The 17378-nt window shown below is 40.2% G+C and overlaps 1 protein-coding gene across 1 annotated transcript in view; it reads left to right on the forward strand.

The window, feature by feature from the left end:
* The first annotated feature begins 664 nt into the window (after positions 1–664).
* The window catches only part of TEX10 (testis expressed 10), a 62758-nt gene continuing 46044 nt past the window's right edge, over positions 665–17378 (forward strand). The window contains exons 1-7 of the mRNA XM_068147521.1: positions 665–733; positions 1223–1458; positions 4043–4229; positions 4975–5681; positions 11324–11567; positions 13474–13586; positions 15758–15996. Of these exons, the coding sequence (XP_068003622.1) occupies positions 4050–4229; positions 4975–5681; positions 11324–11567; positions 13474–13586; positions 15758–15996 (1483 nt within the window). The 5' untranslated portion in view covers positions 665–733; positions 1223–1458; positions 4043–4049. The remainder of the gene's footprint in view (positions 734–1222; positions 1459–4042; positions 4230–4974; positions 5682–11323; positions 11568–13473; positions 13587–15757; positions 15997–17378) is intronic.

Genomic DNA, 17378 nt, shown 5'->3' on the forward strand with positions numbered 1-17378 from the left:
AAATCGTTATCTCAACCCAGGGCTTTTCATGTTGCTTTCCCTCTTGTTTGTGCATGGAGGGCTTGCTTGTGAGAGCAGGTTGTGTTAAACAGGACACCGACTCTGTGTTACTATCACCCAAGTTATTCTGGCTTCTAAATGGTTTCCAAGTCTCAAAACAAATCTTGAATGCATTCTTGTTACCTCCTGTAACCCATCAGCAGAACAGTACTCATGAGTATTCCACTTCAGGTGAAAAAAAAGAGAATCTTCAGGCAATGTCCTTAAGTTGCTCCAGTTGAGGCTTTTGTTGGATGTTAGGGAAAATTTCTCCAGCAAAATGGCTGTCAAGTATTGGAACAGGCTGCTGGGTAGGTGGTGGAGTCACCATTCGTGGGGGTAGTTAAAAGCCGCGTAGATGTGGTGCTTAGTGGCATGGTTTTGTGGCGCGGCTGTCTATGTTGGGTTAACGGACGGACGTGGTCTCAATGGTCTTTTGCAGCCGAAACGGTTCTGTGATTCCAAGCTCACCAGCTCGACCCCCTGAGCCAACCACAGCAGCTCCCTGTCCGCTCCCAGCGGAGCTCGCTGCCGCCGCCGCTGAAGGTGGCGCCAGCGGGCGGGCCCCGGTGGCGCGGACAGGAAGCGCGCTCCATCCCGCGGCGGGCGCTCGCTGGTGGCAGCCGCTCACGTGGGCGGTCGTTTCCGGGCAGGTTCTCGGGGGCGGAAGGGGGCTCGCGCTGCCGCGTGGTTGGTGAGTGGCCGGCGCGGCGCGCGTGGGGCTCAGCGGCGCCGTTGCCGCACGAGAGGAGACGGCTCCCGGTACGGTCCTGTCCGGGCCCTGCCGGCGGGCGCGGCCGGGGGCCACCGGGTTCGCCCTGCCCTGCGCTAACGGCCGCCTTTTGTGTGACCCACCCCCTTCTCGCACGCTCTTGCGCAGGGCGGCGGGAAAGCGCGAGCGAGCCGCGGGCGTGCCGGTCCCGGGAAACCAGCGGCCTCGGCTCGCCCGGTCGTGAGCTTCGGCTGCTGTCGCCCCTGCCCCGTCACCGCGGGCGGGGGGGTGTGTGCCTCCGCTCGCCTGGCGGCTATCCTTAGCTGGTGCTCCCGCCTCGCCTGCCGCTGGTGGAGCCCCATCTCCTTCCCGGCGCGGCTGCGGAGGCTCCCGGGAGCCGAACTCGCGGCCTCCCGTCGGGAGCCCTGGCACCAGGCGGGCACTAACGCGCTTTATTTAAACGCCTTGTAGAGCGACTGAAGGGGAGCGGAGAAAGCGGCTCTTGGCGAAGAAGCAGAAAGATGTCCCGGGACGGTGAGGAAGGTGGTTTAACGGCCTAGACCTGCGGGAGTAGCCGCCGCCTCCGCTTCAGCAACGCTGTGGCTTCGGGGTGCGGCGTTGGCGGCGTGGCGCGGGCTCTGGGTTTTAGGTTTGTGGTGACTGTGGGTACGCTGGCCAGAGTGGGAGCCTCCGAAAGTTGACTACGAGTAAGTACTGCCCTTTGCCGGGAGAGAACTCGCCCAGTTGGGAATCCTTAGCAGATGAGAGGAGTTAGGACATGCCTTCTGGTTTCTCAGGATTTTCCTGATCGCTTGAGCTTTTAAATATGCAGGTAGTCACATTCCCAGAGGATAGTGCCTTGAAGCTGTAGGGAAGTAAATTACAGGTGAAACAGCCACTGTGTTTGGTTCCCAGAGGCAAGAGTGGCCGAGTGACACCTGAAGTAGCTTTTCAAAAGTGCTGCGTACAGCTTTTCGTACCTAAAGGAAGCTAGTATTGATTTGAGGTTATTTTAATGTTTTGGATTGTTAAACTACATTAGTGTGTGAACTGATAGATGCACTTAGCTTGATCCTCTTGGAGGAGGACCAGCTGAAAATACAGGTCAAGTCAAAAGGCAAATGGTTGTTTCAGCAAGAAATTTCATTAAAATATTGACATGCTTTCAGAAGCTGTATGCAGTTTTACTTAATGCCTTGTATGTAGACGTTGTAGTCATTTTTCATGCCTCTGCACTTGTAACCTTTTTGTATTTGTTTAGCATAGTACATATGAGTTAGAAATTGGTATGTTGAGATTTCCAATAAATTATTTTTGGAAACTGTAGTGCAGGGTAAACTCTGCTTCTTTGTTCTAGTAGGAGAAACTGTATTTTAAAGCCTTCTCTTTAAAAAAAAACTTGACTGTATTCAGATGTGCACACCTGTATTGTAAATTTTTACTGCTGATTGGAAGCCGAGCATTTCCCTGTGTAGAAAGAGGTTTCCTAAATACCTCCATTAATGCAAGCTTTGTGAGTGGAAGTACCATTAATGTCAAAAGCTTCTAGATATTTCTGTATGTCTTGCAGTCAAGTACAGCCTCATAATTCTTTCCTCAGAGATGCATATGGTAAAAATCAAAAGCTTATAAACCCATAGCTGTTGTAGTTGGACACTAAAGGACCTTTCTGTTTTGGCACCGAACCCCTGTTTTTTTGGAAGCCTTTTCAGTTGAGAAGTTACCTGTGGTAAATTTACACTTAAAGTGGTCTTGCATATAGTTATTTTAAGCTAGCATGTGAAAAAATAGAAATTGAGTTCTAGTCAAGTGTTTGTATAATCAGTTGTTTATTGTTTTTGGTTCTGTTACACAGATTTAATTAGATATAAAGCGTTCTTTAGTGATTATTCTATACGAAATACCATAACACAGCACAAATTTGCAGTTTGGAGTTAATTGGGAAAATCAGCTTTAGAATTCTGTTTTCTGGAGTGAATGATGGTCCTAGCCACCGCAAGAGAATCTGTGTTTGCCTATTTTATTTAGAAATTTCTGAGTTGAGTCAGCTGTGCTGTTCTGAGGGGTTTGTCTTTCAGGTCATTTGGTCTTAAAAAATTTGTGCAAAACCTAGCTACTCACACTGGCTTGAAAGAGAAAAGCAAAAAGTTTTTTACCTGGTGGCATGGGCTTGATACTGCATGAGGTTTAGATTGCCTGCTCTATAAGTTACCTGTTACCATTAAAAAGTTGTGAGGTGTTAAATCTCAATATTATACTGACTTTGTGCTTGTCTTCCCCTTCCCCCTTTTAAAGTGTAAGTAATCTCTGCAAGCATTTCTAGGGGCCATCAGATCATGGATTCCTGGTCTTAAAAGAAATCTAGGTGCAATTTGTATGATACTGAGTGTTATGACATCAGCTTCTGGAATTTTGTTACGAATGAATTCGGAAGACTAACTAAAGGAACCTGTAGTACAGGGTGTGGTGGTGGTTTTGTTGTGGGTTGTTGTTTTTTTGGGGGGGTTGGTTTGTTTCTTAAATTATTTTTTTCTTAATTTGTTCTAATGAGTATTTTAATCAGTATAGGCATGTGAAAGCCAGCAGTTCATTTAGAGACTGAAGTGTAGGGTTTGTTTTGGTTATTACATCTGTAACAATTGTAAGACCTTGCTTCTTATGCCTTATTGAATGAGTTGGTTTTTCAGTCTTTTTTTCACTCTACTTGTACCTAGCTAATACTTCCCCCTCCCCCTTCTTTGTAATTATGATGTTTTTAAAATGCACAGACTGGGCTTTTCAGTGTGTAGTGAAAGTTTTCTTAGATTTTTGTTTACTGCTGTACTCAGTGAAGGCCTGATTAAACCTGTGATTTTACCTGTGCAGGCTATATGCTATTAATGAATGAATTGATAAACAACATAAAAATTTAATGAACGATTTGACTCGTGTCAAGCCAGAGCTGCTCAGTGAACTATGTAGGAAGATGATTTGTTGGCAGGAACTTTTTAAAACCAAACCAACAACTTAATCTCATAAAGCAATAGAAGGTGCAGATCTTCAAGTAAAGTGGCTCTCGGAACAAAGACAACCAAAGGAGCAGCAAAATGGTTTTTGGACATGAGAATAACAGCTCTTCTGAGTGAATCTGCATGTTTAGTCTAGCATCTAATCTCAGGAGTGGATGATAGTTTATGTGTGGGGAAAAAAAAATATACCCAGTAGCTTTCCTTAGGAAGTCGCTGCTCTTTGGTGGAAAAAAATATTTGTTGTGTGTTTCATCACATTAAAATTGTGAATATCTCTTTGCAGAGTCAGAATGACTAAAAAAAGGAAACGTCAAGAAGACTTCCAGAAAGTGAAATTGAAAGTTGGGAAAAAAAAGCCTAAACTAGAGAATGCAACTGATACTACCTTCAAAACAAAGGCCATACATATTCCCGAGCAGCTTAAAGAAGATGGAGTGCTTCCTACGCAAAACAGAAAGCTTAACATAAAGGTATAAGGTCACATTACATTCTGAAATGAGAGAAAATTGCTTGCCTAGGTTTACTGTGCCTGCTGGAGTTTAGGACAAACTAAATAAAATTGGAAAACCCATCAGAGTGTCTGAATATAGCCTCTTCGTGCTTGACAATCCCATGACTCAAATCGCTGGACCAGCGTATAAGCCAAAGGAAAGGTTTTCAGCAGTGCAAATAGTCAAGTTGCACACTGATCTAAGTATCTAGGATTAATGTTTAGGTTTTGAAAGAGTGGGGTTGTAACTTACAGTCAGAGTTTTAAAAAGTAGACTTCAAGATGTTATTTTTTTTAATTCTCTGTTTCTCTGGGTGGTGATTCTGCGTTCCTTTGTGTCATCTTCATTGCGGGCAGCTCTCTGCTTCAACTGAAGAAAGCTGTTGAGAGTGAGATTTTGTAGTTCTACTTTTGAGAATAAGTGTGAGATGACTTATTTTTGGTCATCCCTCTGTTAAGTCAGTAGGATTGTGCATTAACTGGAGAATGAAGAGTATCAGATTACCTGAAGGATGAGTCAATGATTTGTTTTTCCTGTCATTTAACTTTGATTTGCTCATTGTTATACTTTAATGTTATATTTGTTCTGAACATGTTATGCAGGACCTTGTAAGAGTAGATTCTGTATTTTTGAGTGCTTAAGCAAAATGTGCTGGAATAGGTGGAGAAGTTTTAAGAGCATAAAGTAATAATGATGGTTAGTATCTGTGTGTCTTTCCTTTCAGGATCTGCTTTCACAGATGCATCACTACAGTCCTGGGGTTAAGCATAATGCGCTTACTGGGCTCAAAGATCTCCTGTCTCAGTATCCATTTGTAATTTATGCACACCTTTCAAATATAATAAGTGAGGTGGCAGCTGTGTTTACAGACAAAGATTCTGGTGTCAGAGGAGCAGCTGTTCACCTGCTGCAATTCTTGGCTTCAAAAATAAGAGCGGAACAGATTGCACCATTTTTTCCTTTGGTAAGTGCCCATCTCTCCAGTGCCATGACTCATATCAGTGAGGGAATTCAGGAAGATTCATTGAAAGTCTTGGATGTTTTATTGGAAGCTTACCCAGCTCTTCTCACAGACCGCAGCAGTATATTGTTGAAGAATTTTGTAGAGCTTATTTCTCACCAGCAACTGTCAAAAAGACTGAAAAGCAGAGAGAAACTTTCTTGGATGCTCTCTGTTAACCCAAGTCGCAGAGTAACTTCTCAGCAGTGGAGGTTGAATGTACTTACCAGGCTCAAGAAGTTTCTGCAAGCAGTGGTAGATGGGTCCAGTGAAATAGAGGATGAAGGGCTTCAAGACCAAAAGGACAGCCCTCATTCTGTGAGGAACCCCATATGTGTAAGTTGGAAACTCCATGCAAATAATCAGCAACATATACAGCTGTTTGAAAATGGTGGCTTACGACCAAAGATCAACTCATCATTTAGACTGAGGTGAGAAAACATTAACTAATTTGGGAATTAATGTCAAGTGTATGGTCACAATGTTCAACTGTGGTTTGCTGCTGTTGGAGACAACAGTTTGATTTTTGTTATGGGGTTGTCTCTTAGCCATATTGTAGGACACTTAGTGTAATGTGCAGTCTTACTGCAGTGGCTTGAAAATACGGAAATACTCTGCAGATGCCTGTGCTATGAGTGTATCATAAACTTTCCCATTACCAAATAAAAGCTTTATTTTTGTGCCATTCATAATAATTTTGGAAGACTGCCTCTAGCAGGTGTTCTTGCATGCAAACTGGCGATCAGTGGTTGTTGCAGGGTGCAAAACAGACCTGGGGGCAAGCAGGCTGATTTCTTTGTGAAACATACGCTTGTTTCTTACACCATGATGATGAATTTTATTGAAATTCTGAGCTTTCACCCTCGAGTCTATAAGTTTAGGAGCCTGTTTTCTTTGAGTATAGCTCCTTTAAAAGGAACAGCATTATAAGACATGTCTGACTTTGAAGTTCTGCTTAGTTTCCAATACTAGATATTTTTAGTCAATTCACTGGTCTATGTTTTGACTATGGTGAAACATGTCTCTTCTGAGAAACGTTGATGAATATGGAAGAGTGTGTGGCGTGCCTAGGCACAGAAAAGTTTGTGTGGTTTTTTAGTGATACTCTAAATAAACATGAGCTGAAGTTGAGAGTGAAATAACTAACCATCTCTATTTTCCTTCCTGATTCACCCCCTCCTCAATCTCAAGAGAAACCTCTCATCCCACTTTATGGTACCTTTTAAACATCGTCATCCTTACATATGTGCATCACTAGGCACGTTGCATACCCACTGGTAGCAGACCCATAATGGCAACTTGAATAGGTGTTACACAGTGTTTCTAATCCGCAGATATCGAAGTGGTTTGAAGAGAAATCACAATCCCCATTCTACTGCTGTGGGAGACTGAGTAAGGGATGTGAAGCAGTTATAACAAATTCATCTGGGAGGTCAGAGGCTCAAAAGGGTATAAAACCCTGGGCATAATCTGTTGCTGTGTTTTCTTATTTTTGAATGAAGCTCAGAAAAGGCACTCTTCCATGCCACAGGTGCTGTCCTCCATTAGTAGGTGCTTTCCATCTCTGTTGTGGAGACACAAATGACCATTCCAGTCCCACTTTACTAGGCTTCCTCTTGATAGACAGCAAATACAGGAAATTTATATTAAGCTAAATAAAATGCACAGCTGCTTCTCACAGAAATGGTTGTTGACATAAGAGTTCAGTCATGACCAACAATATCTGCTGCCAGTAAAACTTCAGTTGGAAACTAGACCAGTGAAGCCTACTCGAGGCAGGGGAAAGAGTTTGGTGCTGAGCCCAAAGTAGTTCTGGGAACTTCATCTCTGCAATTGGAAGCATGTAGCTGCGGACTACCCTTTATCAGAGGATTCTTCTCTTGTGCCCTGAATAATATGCAGTGCTAGATACACCATGCTCTGTAACAGCTGCTAAGGTTGAGGGAAATTAAACTTTTTACATCTGGTGTCACCTGAATTGGATTCCACTTTTGTGAGGAGCTAGAGTTTGGTGAAACATCGTGATCCACTTGTGGTTATAAATACTTTCAAAAAGGCGTTTGCAAGCATGAGGAGGAGCCAGAAGAATAGAAGGAGACTTTGTGAGAATCCAAGGCGAGATTGGCAAAGCAAGCTGGTGGCAGCAGAACAGAAGAATGGAAAGAGAAGGGGTATCTGCAGAAGGTACTAAATTGTTCTCGTTTATTGCTTTTGCACCTAGTTTTGGTATATTTGTTTTGGACAAAGGACCAGTACAGCTTTGCTTTAGAGGATATCTGCATAATTCTAGGAGTGGAAGTTACTGTAGTGCCTTTTGTATTTGCCGCTGAAATACTTTCCACTGCTCTCAAAATGTTTAATTCTGTCTCTTCTGATCCCACCTGTGGCCTTTTACAGGCATTCCCAGTCCTCTACTTTGGCCATACTTCAAGGACAAATTACTTTTAGTAAGGCATGGAAAAACATCTGTTATGCTCCCTGGGTACTTCCAAAATCTCAAACAGTGTGTGTGGGTGTGTGTTTAGAGAAGTCAATGCACAAATAGTCAAGGCCTAACTGTAAATAATGAATTGACTAAACCATAAGTAACTAATTACAATGCATGTGTATTGATGGCCTCATGGCTAAAACTGCAAGTGAACTTAAACTTTGTTCTTTAAAGAGCAGGCTTCCAAACACCACTAGTAGTAGGCTAAATTTTTAAAGTTCCTGTATCCTTTTAATCTTGCAAGTTGACTGGGCAGTTAAGGCACCTCACTGATAACTATTGATTACAGAAAGGGATTCTCAGAATCGGTTTGTGGTAATAACATTTATCAAAAAGTGTAAACTCTGAGCTTGGAATGCTGGATGGTTCAATAATGCAAATATTCAGACTTTTATTTTCTGCCCTGTGCTAGGTCTTTTTACTCTGTGTGAATTAGGAGATCATTAGAATATATCCTCTGCCTTGTGTGGTGACTGTTTCGCATCAAACTCCTTTCAGGTGTGGAAAACCAGAAAGCTTTTACAACTTAAATTCGGTGATACCAAGGTGTGAGATCTTTCCTTTGGACTGGAAGTGGTGCTGAAGAGTGGTGCTTCTGTTTCTGCTGAGAAAGGAGAAAGTAAAGCTGTAGAGAAAAGTGAAGAAAACTTCAGCGATCGAAACGGAAGACAAAGCATAGTGAATTAATGTGTGCAGAGTGACCTGTGCATCAGATAGCAAATGGAAAATGCTGTTTGCTGGGAGTTTCGAGTGTTTCTTTGATGCAATTGGCAGTGCACACAAAAAAGGAGGACAGTAACCTGACTTAGACTCTGAGCCCTAAAAGCCTGTTCAGTGCTGATGAGTTTTTCCTGTTTCAAGCAGCAGAAAATTGTTTCCTTATTTTCTGTTTCTTTCACACTTCCTTGACTTCCTTTTGCTGAATCTCTGGTGTCCTCTTACTGTCAAGTAGTAGATTTGTTAAATGTTTTCTTTTGTTTGGTCCTGCTTTATAAAAATACTGGCATTTTAAAGAAAAATGACAGCTTAAAGGGTACACAAATACTTTGCAGCTCCCCACAGTAGTATTTCCTATATTCCTACTACCATATGAGGGCAATACATTTTGTAGTTTGAAAGTCGCCTTCCTGTTAAAAAATAGTGATAACTTACATGTGACAAGATGATTTAACACTTTAATTGGCATAAAGCTGTCCCAGTGAACCTGTATTGCTAAGGATATTACACTAATCAAATACATACTGAATAGATGAGCGTAATGCTATGTCATCTGTTGCTGGCAGTTGGATTTTATTTATGCCTTTTATTGATAACCTTGAATATTTGAAACAGCTTCATTTTGAGACGGGGGGGGGGGTATATTTTGCAGGGGTACATGGAAACCATGGCAAGTATTCTTGCCCAAATGCTTTCTGCTTCTGGGTGGAGTAGCCCTTTTGGCAGGGATTCTTCCTCCTTTTTCCATCCCTTGTTTCAGAAATATACTGAAATAGGTGGGGGGGGTGTTGTACTTTTTTAGGAATCTTCAGGTGTGTATTGCCAACCTCTTGGGTTTCATGCATTGCTCATTGTTTAAAGGGCAGTTGAGTTGGTGGCTTTTTGTGTTCCAGAAATACTTTGCTAGAATTCTAGAGCTCTGCTTTCTCTGTTTTCAGAGAAACAATTAAAGACTACAACTTCACAACTATGTCAGCCAGTTACTGACATTCCAGAATCTCTGCTGTGTGTCATGGCATAGCATTCACAGGACAGCCTACCTTTTTAAGTGAAGCTGTGGTTGTGGTATCAGCTGGCTTGTTCAGTGATACTTTAGAATTCGTTGTGGTTATAACTGGACGATGAGATTTATCCTTTGTGTCTTTTTAGAAGACCTGAGAGATAAATGTCTGTTGGAACAATTTATCCTAAACTCTTTATAGCCTGAAGGAAACTGATGTCTTACAGCAGGGTTTGTGATGTAGAATAGACATAGAGGAACAAAATATGGACAAATGAACCAAAGTATGTTGACTGCATGCATTGGTTGCTGCAGTTAATGCTCAGCTTTATTAAATTTTAATGTGTATGGTAGTTGTAGGTACTAAAGTAAAAGCAACAATTTTTTTTGTGGCCAGCTGTGTTTCCACTTTTGTTGTATTTTGTGCTGGAGGTTTAAATTCTCTCTCCCATCTTGCCTTCATTGAAATAGCACATTTTCTTTTTATTCCTTTGCAGATATCTTCTTGCTACTCCTTTTACAGTTTATTGATGCCTGGATTTGTTGTGGTCCAGTAATGTTCTTGAGATACCATTTTCAACCAGAGAGAAATGACAGAAGAAAATTTTCTGTTACATGCATATTATAGCTAATTGCAACAGCATGAGACAGAGAGCTTCGTGGAAGGATATAACTTAATTGGATAATTGGGAAATGACAGGATGATCAGGAAAAGCTGCTTTACCTCTTTAATCCAATATGGATTGAAGTTATTTGTAAACAGATTTCTCTGCCTGTGAAAAGAAAGCAAGTAGTTTTGCAGATCCTATTTTGGGTGTATACGTAAAGAAAAATCACTTGGAGAAAGTCACTGAAATAGGAATTTAACAGGAGGTTCAGTGTACCAATTCTGTGTATATTAGGAAGTTAGAATTATGATGGGAATTTCTTGCTGTGAATTGGAAAACAAAATCATAATGGAAAATAATGTCGGAAAGGATCAGCTGGAATGGTTGTTGCCTTTTTTTTTTCCTTAAGGGCTCTTCTTATTTGGAAATCTTTTCAGAAGCTTCTGTATTGCTTAAATTTAGGTTTCTTTCTTTCAAGAATCTTGTTTTCTAAATGGATAAAATTTAGATGCTCTTTTCCAGGAGCAGGATTTGTTAATTCATACTGATGATCCCTTTTAAAACACAGAGGAAGGATGTTAGAAAGGGGTGTGTGGAAAAAAAGTCCCTGATTTTCTTGCTTTCTGGGAGATGTTTTAATTTAAGCCATATCTCTTCAATTTTTGATCATTTTTGTTTAACTTAATTATCAGAGCATGTTAATTTTTCAGCCAGCTGTTCTCCAGAGCTTTATGGGTGGGAGCAAAAGTTAGGTTTTTGCAGAATGATTATTTTTTAATTAATATGAACAACTGTTACATTTATTATAGCTGGACATGGTTACTAACTGTAATAAACCTCATGCATTTGACAGTACTTTCTAGTCAGTCTCATTATTTTGCTTCAAGAAGCTTCAAACTTAAAAGCTTTTTTGTTGTGTTGAATACTGTGAGTTCTTCTGTAGGGTGGAAATCATGCTTCTCCACTCTAGAGTTTGCATGTAACAATGGGGAAAGAAGTACTGAAATCTAAGAATTGGTTACAGAAGCACACAAGCTTGCAGGGAGACATGGGATCAGGTTTGTTGTAGATGATTTGAAGTCCCATTTTCTTTACTGAAATATGTGACAAGAAAGCAAACAAGTATTTAATGTATTAAAGGAAGGCAATCTTTCCTGATTTTCAGATAGAAGGAAGGTGATGCTGCTGTAATCTGTTTTTAAAGGTGTAATCTTTACATTTTTTCTTCCTTTTTTCCTGTTTTGTTTTGTTGTTGTTTAGGTCTCTGGCAAGTGTAATGGACAGTGCAGAAAAGGGCCTGTCCTCGGCTGAAAACTTAAAAGGTTTTATTGAGATAATAATTCCATTACTGATTGAGTGCTGGATTGAAGCATCTCCTGCACAATCAGCTCCTATTCTTGGAAACCTTTTGGAATCAGAATCTCAGCATCTCATGCAGCAAGTGCTTAGTATAATACATTTATTATGGAAACTCACAAAGCGACATGATGAAACATACAAAATGGTAAGGGAGAAGTGATCTGCGGCATAATAATGACTGCGGTTTGTTTTGATTGGAAACTAGTGAGTTGGTGGTTGGAAGTAGTGGATATACATTATGAAGAGATAAAAAGCCTAGACTTTGAGTAGAATTTGAATTTGGATTTTAAGGCTCTTACTCTAGGAAAGAATCTGTTGAGCTGAGCAGCGAGTTCACTCATAGTCTCCAGGAATTCTTCACAGACTGCATCATAAAAGCTTTTGAAATTGAAAGCGATGTTGGAGAAGTTGAGCATTTTACCTGCCAAATTACCCTATAGAATATAAAATTGAACAAAGCATATAATGGACTTGTTTGTTCCTTGGTTTTGTGTGTTGAAAAATGTTACAGGGGTAGGAGGATGGAAATGAACAAACCCTAAGCCTGAGGAAAGGCAGGGCTTAACAGAGATCCTCTAATTGCTTGGTGCAACCTGTGTTGTTGTGTCATGATTGGCACTGTCACAAGACACAAATCTCAGTAATTGGAAATTCCAGTATTTGGAAAATATCCTAGAAGGTTTTCTTTACCCCTGATTATTTTGTCTGTCTTTGATAAATGTAACTTGCTACTCTTCCAAAGATTTTTGCAAACTGGAAAAACACTCTTTCCATTTTGGCTATTGAGAGTTGGAAGGAATGTCTTGACAGCTCTTTATTTTACCTGTGTGTAGGACTGTAGGTCCTTTTGGTAAACAAAAGTCACATATAATTATTGCAAAACATTTGTGGAATCATTCCATTAGATTTGAGTTACCCAGCATATACAGCCTGAGAGAGAGATTCAGTGTGCCTGCGCAAAATGTGCTGTTTGCCTCTTTCATCGTCGTCTTTTCTAGGGGTCTCTTGGAAGTGGGCAGTGAACAGGCAGCAGGCCAGGTAAATACTGGCTGCCTGCTGCTCCTAGCAGAGCTGCTGCTTTAGCCATAGAGCGCTTGCACTTTGGTCACATGTAAGGAGTGCTCCTGTCTCAAGATGCGTTGTCACCTTAGGATGTTTTGGGAAAAGAGAGAAATCTGGTGTACAGACATGTTTTAGATAAGATAAACAGCTTATTTTGTCCTTTTCCTTTATAGGCACCTCTTAATATAAAATGTATTCAAATGACTAAATGGGAAATGTAAACTTTTCTTACTTGATAACTCTTGGGCTTATAGGCCAAAGTGGTTATTGCAGACACTTTGGAAAACCACTCTGAATATGCTTAGTGGAAACCTATTAACCTTTGAAATAGTTTAGTGGTCATTTTATGTTCTAAATAACTCAATATCATGAGGATGATTTTGCCTGACTAGTTTGGTAGCAATACAGGCCGCTTTTGTGATGAGTTTTGCTGGATGCTGTGGAGTGGTGACTGTCTGCTAACTCATAAAGTAAAATTTCTAAATAGTGGGGGGAAAAAAAATAATCTTTTTTTCTCTAAGTGTGGCCTTTCTGCTTGAAAACATAGTTCAAAGCTCACTGACAAAGCAAGTACGCTAATGACAGTGTAAGATGAAGGCAATGTGAGAATATATCTTAATGGAGAACTTGGGGCAGTCGCTGCAGGTACCCTGATAAACAGATATGAAAGCACTTTCAATTCACATCTGTAACCTGCTCAATGCAATACTACATATTTCTGTAGTAATATGTGTTAAGAAAATGTACTAGTCCAGTTTGGATTAAATGATGTTGCTCAACCTTCACTTCTTGTAATTTTACTTGCTTGTTCTGTGGGCCTTCAGAGTCATGCCGAGGACTTCACGTTAACATCTGAGGTGTGTGTGAAAACATGGGAACAGAAGCTGGAGATCCTGTTTTTCATTGATTCTAATAATAACTTTGGAAGGTGACTGCACTGATGCATTTCACTTAGTACCGTGTTTTCTGTCATCTGCTTTCTTTAACAGGAGCTATGGCTTCGAATGAATTACCTTGTTGATTTCAAGCACCACTTCATGCGCCATTTTCCTTACACTTTGCAAGAAACAGTAAAGCACAAAAAGAAAGATCCGTGCAAAGGGTAAGAATAAAATCAATGTCATCTTGTGAAATTCAGAGCTGTAAGATAAGTGAGATAATGAGTCATATGTTTTATCCAGTATTAAGTTTTTAATGTTGGAGAAGAAAACATTTTATTGCATATTCCTTGAAGATCTGTAGGGTTCACGAGAAGGCAGCATTGCTTTGTATTGAGAAGTTTTGGTTGTTCTTTGAAAATTGTTATATAGGAAATTATCTGAATATCCTTCAGGAGAAATTGAAATGCTGTCTTAGAGAAATGAAAGCTTTGTATCCAGCAATTGATCTGGAATTTCTGTATTGCTAAATGGCGATTTCTGTGAAGTCTGACTAGTTTCATATGTTGGCATGGTTTCTTCAGTTTACTGCTGAATTAGATCAAAATGTAGTTGAAACTTTTTTTCGTCCACATCTACTACTAATTCAATTACAGGGATGAATAAATATAGCTGGGAGGGAAGATAAGGACACGTTGTGCCTATCCTGTATGGCAAAGCAGTACTGGAGCAGAAGCAGCCAGCATTTCTGCAGTATTGAGCTGGCAGAGAGGGTACATCAGTTTTGTTCTGGTACAGGCCAATGGCAGATTGTTTCTTCTCTCAGCTCCCAGATATTCACACAAAGTCTGTTCTGGAGTTTGTCTGTACTACTGCAGTCTGTATATATGTACAGAGAATATTGACCATTGTTTGTCTTGGTTTCAAATGCTTGCAAGCTGGGCCACTGCTGATTGAGCTGTAGCAGTTAAAGAACCTGTTTTTAAGGGTCTCCCATGGTATAGTTATACTTGAGGTTGAAATCCTGTTTGGTATTTTGCCTGTTGCATTTTCCCTTCCTGGAAGGGTACATAGCATACAAGCATAGTTCTTCACTAAGTGCACTCATTTCAACTAAGTCTTATCCATTAAGTTCTGAAATCCAAGTTTTGACCTGAACATCCTTGAAAGCTTCAGAAATTAGTAGCTAGGCAGTGCAGCCATCTTTCTTGCCTTACAGCTGGCATCCTGACTAACGATACTTCTGTTTATACTTCTTCAATCTGCTATTATGTTTTGCACCATTCTTGCAGTGTAAAATAATATATTGTTGCATACATGGAGGAAAAATAATCTGTGAAACTCCTTGTTGTGTGTTTATTTTGACTGTTACTTCAAGAGTTCTGGAAACTTAGCTTCTTGCTGTGAAAATAAAAATAGTTGCTCTGTTTTGTTTTTTTTGCTTACCAGTGTGTTGGGTTAAAGGCCTGTGTTCAGAAAACTCGTAGAGCATTTCAAGCATTTCTTCCTTCTTTCGTTTGCAAAATGTGGCAGAAATTTACCACTGAATTCTGAACTTCAAAAAGTTGCTAGTGTTAGTGCTGTGTAAGTGATGTCCACAGGCTGAGATGTGCTCACATTGCAGTGGTTGGTTCTGAACTGAAAGGGTGACTGGGCTTCCATTAGTGCAGGTTAAAGTGCTTTCTGTGTTTTCACAGCGCTGCTTTGTCCTTTGGATGTAGGCTTTGGTATTGTGCAGCTTTCTGTATAGAAATGCTGTGATTTTCTTTAAAAATATTTTTTTTCCTTGTATAATGTGAGTAGCCTGACAGCAAGTAGAGAAATTCTAGTGTTATGCCAAGCTGCAATACCCTTGATTCCTTTCTTAATATTCTTGATTTTTGCCTTTCAAACCTCTGTAGAGCAGCACGGTGGTCCTGCAGAATATTGTGATGATGAAAAATGATTCCCCATGAGTTTGGAAAAAGCACCTAAATGGATTTCTCTATGCTGTTCATAGTGCTTTCTGTCATTGTATAATGACAGTATCCCTGTGATTCCTAATAGAAGAGACTCAAACTAAGGATTTTAACTTTTTTTTTGTTTTTTTAGCTGTCCTTTATTAGTTTAAGTTACCTAAAAGTGCTGTCAGGCCCGGAGTAAAAATGTCGAACAGGAGAAACCAGACAGAAATACAATGTAGAACTTTGGTTGTTGCTGCCACGGCAGATAGTTTGGCAGCAGAACAAACAAATGCTAAGTACCCAAATGTCAGATATGAAGCCTTTCAGTTGGCTTCAAAACTAACTCTTACAAGTTGTTTTCTACTAGTTCAATTTAATTCCAAATCAATGTATGTTAAAAGGCACAAAGTATTTTAAAATCCCTCTCTTTTTCTTTCTCTTCTCTCCTCCAGCAACAAGTATTGTATGACGTCCTCAAACAGTGTAGACCATCTTCTGCTAAATTTAACCTTGTGTGACATCATGGTTTCACTAGCAAGTACTTCGACACTTCAGATGGATTCTGGTTGGCTGGACATGATACGGAAATACGTGACCGATACTCTTCAGGATGGCAGCAAGCTGAATAGCAAGCAGGTGAACAGGTTGCTTGGTGTGACTTGGAGATTAATGCAAATACAGCAAAACAAAGGTGAGATATAAGCAAACTTATGCACTGACAAAGAGTTTGAGGTATTCTAGCATTATGAGGTCATTTTGCATCCTCTGTTATTGCATCAAAGTATTTTGTCTGGAGGTAGGTTGAATTTCATGGTCGTACTTCTGCATGGAGCATTGAAAACTGCTTGATTTTTAGGAGTGAATGGTGTTAGATTGATACTGTTGATATGCAAAGTATTAATATATTTGTGTACCTCTTTTTTGATTTTACTACATAAGATATTCTTGTAAATGGGAAGATGAGTTTTCTAAATGTCTTTTTTTCCCTTGTAATAATTACTAGAATGTAAAGGTGCATGAGAGAGTTCTGATGGAAGCTGCTGTAAAATATATTCCAAGGTGTTTGATTTTAATCCTTTTCCAAGAGAAAACATACTTCCCATTTTGAATTGCAGGACCAGTATAGTATTTTGACTTTTTTGCTTTTCAAGTTCTTCATGATTGTGTTCCATGTAAGATCTTGTTTTACCAGTCTACCAAGTGATTGATGTAGGATCCATTTAAAAAAGGAAATTTTTACTCAATCTAAAAGTGGCAGCAGTCTGTTTTGTCTTACCAGTCTGGTAGACGTGAATTCCACAGCTGTGCAGCCAAGTAGTTTATAGAAAATGCTTTGCCCATAGCAACAGGTTTCATTGTTAGGGTTGCAAGATGAAAAGATGTCAGATATCCCTTAAATATATTTTGGCAGTTAGTTGTATCTCCTTCCAAATCAGTTTTAACTGAGTCTTACCTATCCCTGTGCCCCTGATGACAAAGATAATAACTGGTCTTTCAAATCTACACTTCAAATCTAGCTTAATGTTGAGGGCAAGGAATAGTTCAGTCAGAGATGTGCCTGTCTTGCCAGAGGAGCTAAAGCAGAAGAGTTGCTGCTGGAGGAAGTAGTTTCCAAACTGTTGCTAGACTGTTAAATCAAATACTTCACGTTTCTTTTTGTGCATTGACTTTTCCCTTGTTTACCAAATTTCTACCAGAGAGTGGATAACAGTTGGTGTTTTTCTAAACAAAGTGGCCATTTTAATGCAATATTTTCCTTGGGAAGGCAGAAGATAACTAAGATTAAAGAAGTTCAGAAAAAATGTGTCTGAAAGCATGGTGGTATCTTTGCCGTCAGGTTTTTCAGGGTTGCCTGTTGGGAGTAGCTGTTTATGCTGGGGTGAAATGCACATATTCACCTTTCCCTGTGGATGTCCAGGGGAGCTTTGAGCTGTGATGTCTGAGATCTCTCTCCATTGTTTAAGATCAAACTCTGGATCTGCTCTCTGTAAATAGAGGTTTGCTCCTTTCTTGCATCTCCTGAGTGTGACTTCGCAGCAGCTTGCCTGCTATATTTTTGATACATTTTCTTTG

This window comes from Melanerpes formicivorus, unplaced genomic scaffold (genome assembly GCF_026170545.1).
Source record: "Melanerpes formicivorus ecotype bairdi unplaced genomic scaffold, bMelFor1.0.p_v2 SCAF_15, whole genome shotgun sequence".
In the NCBI taxonomy this organism is placed as follows: Eukaryota; Metazoa; Chordata; class Aves; order Piciformes; family Picidae; genus Melanerpes; species Melanerpes formicivorus.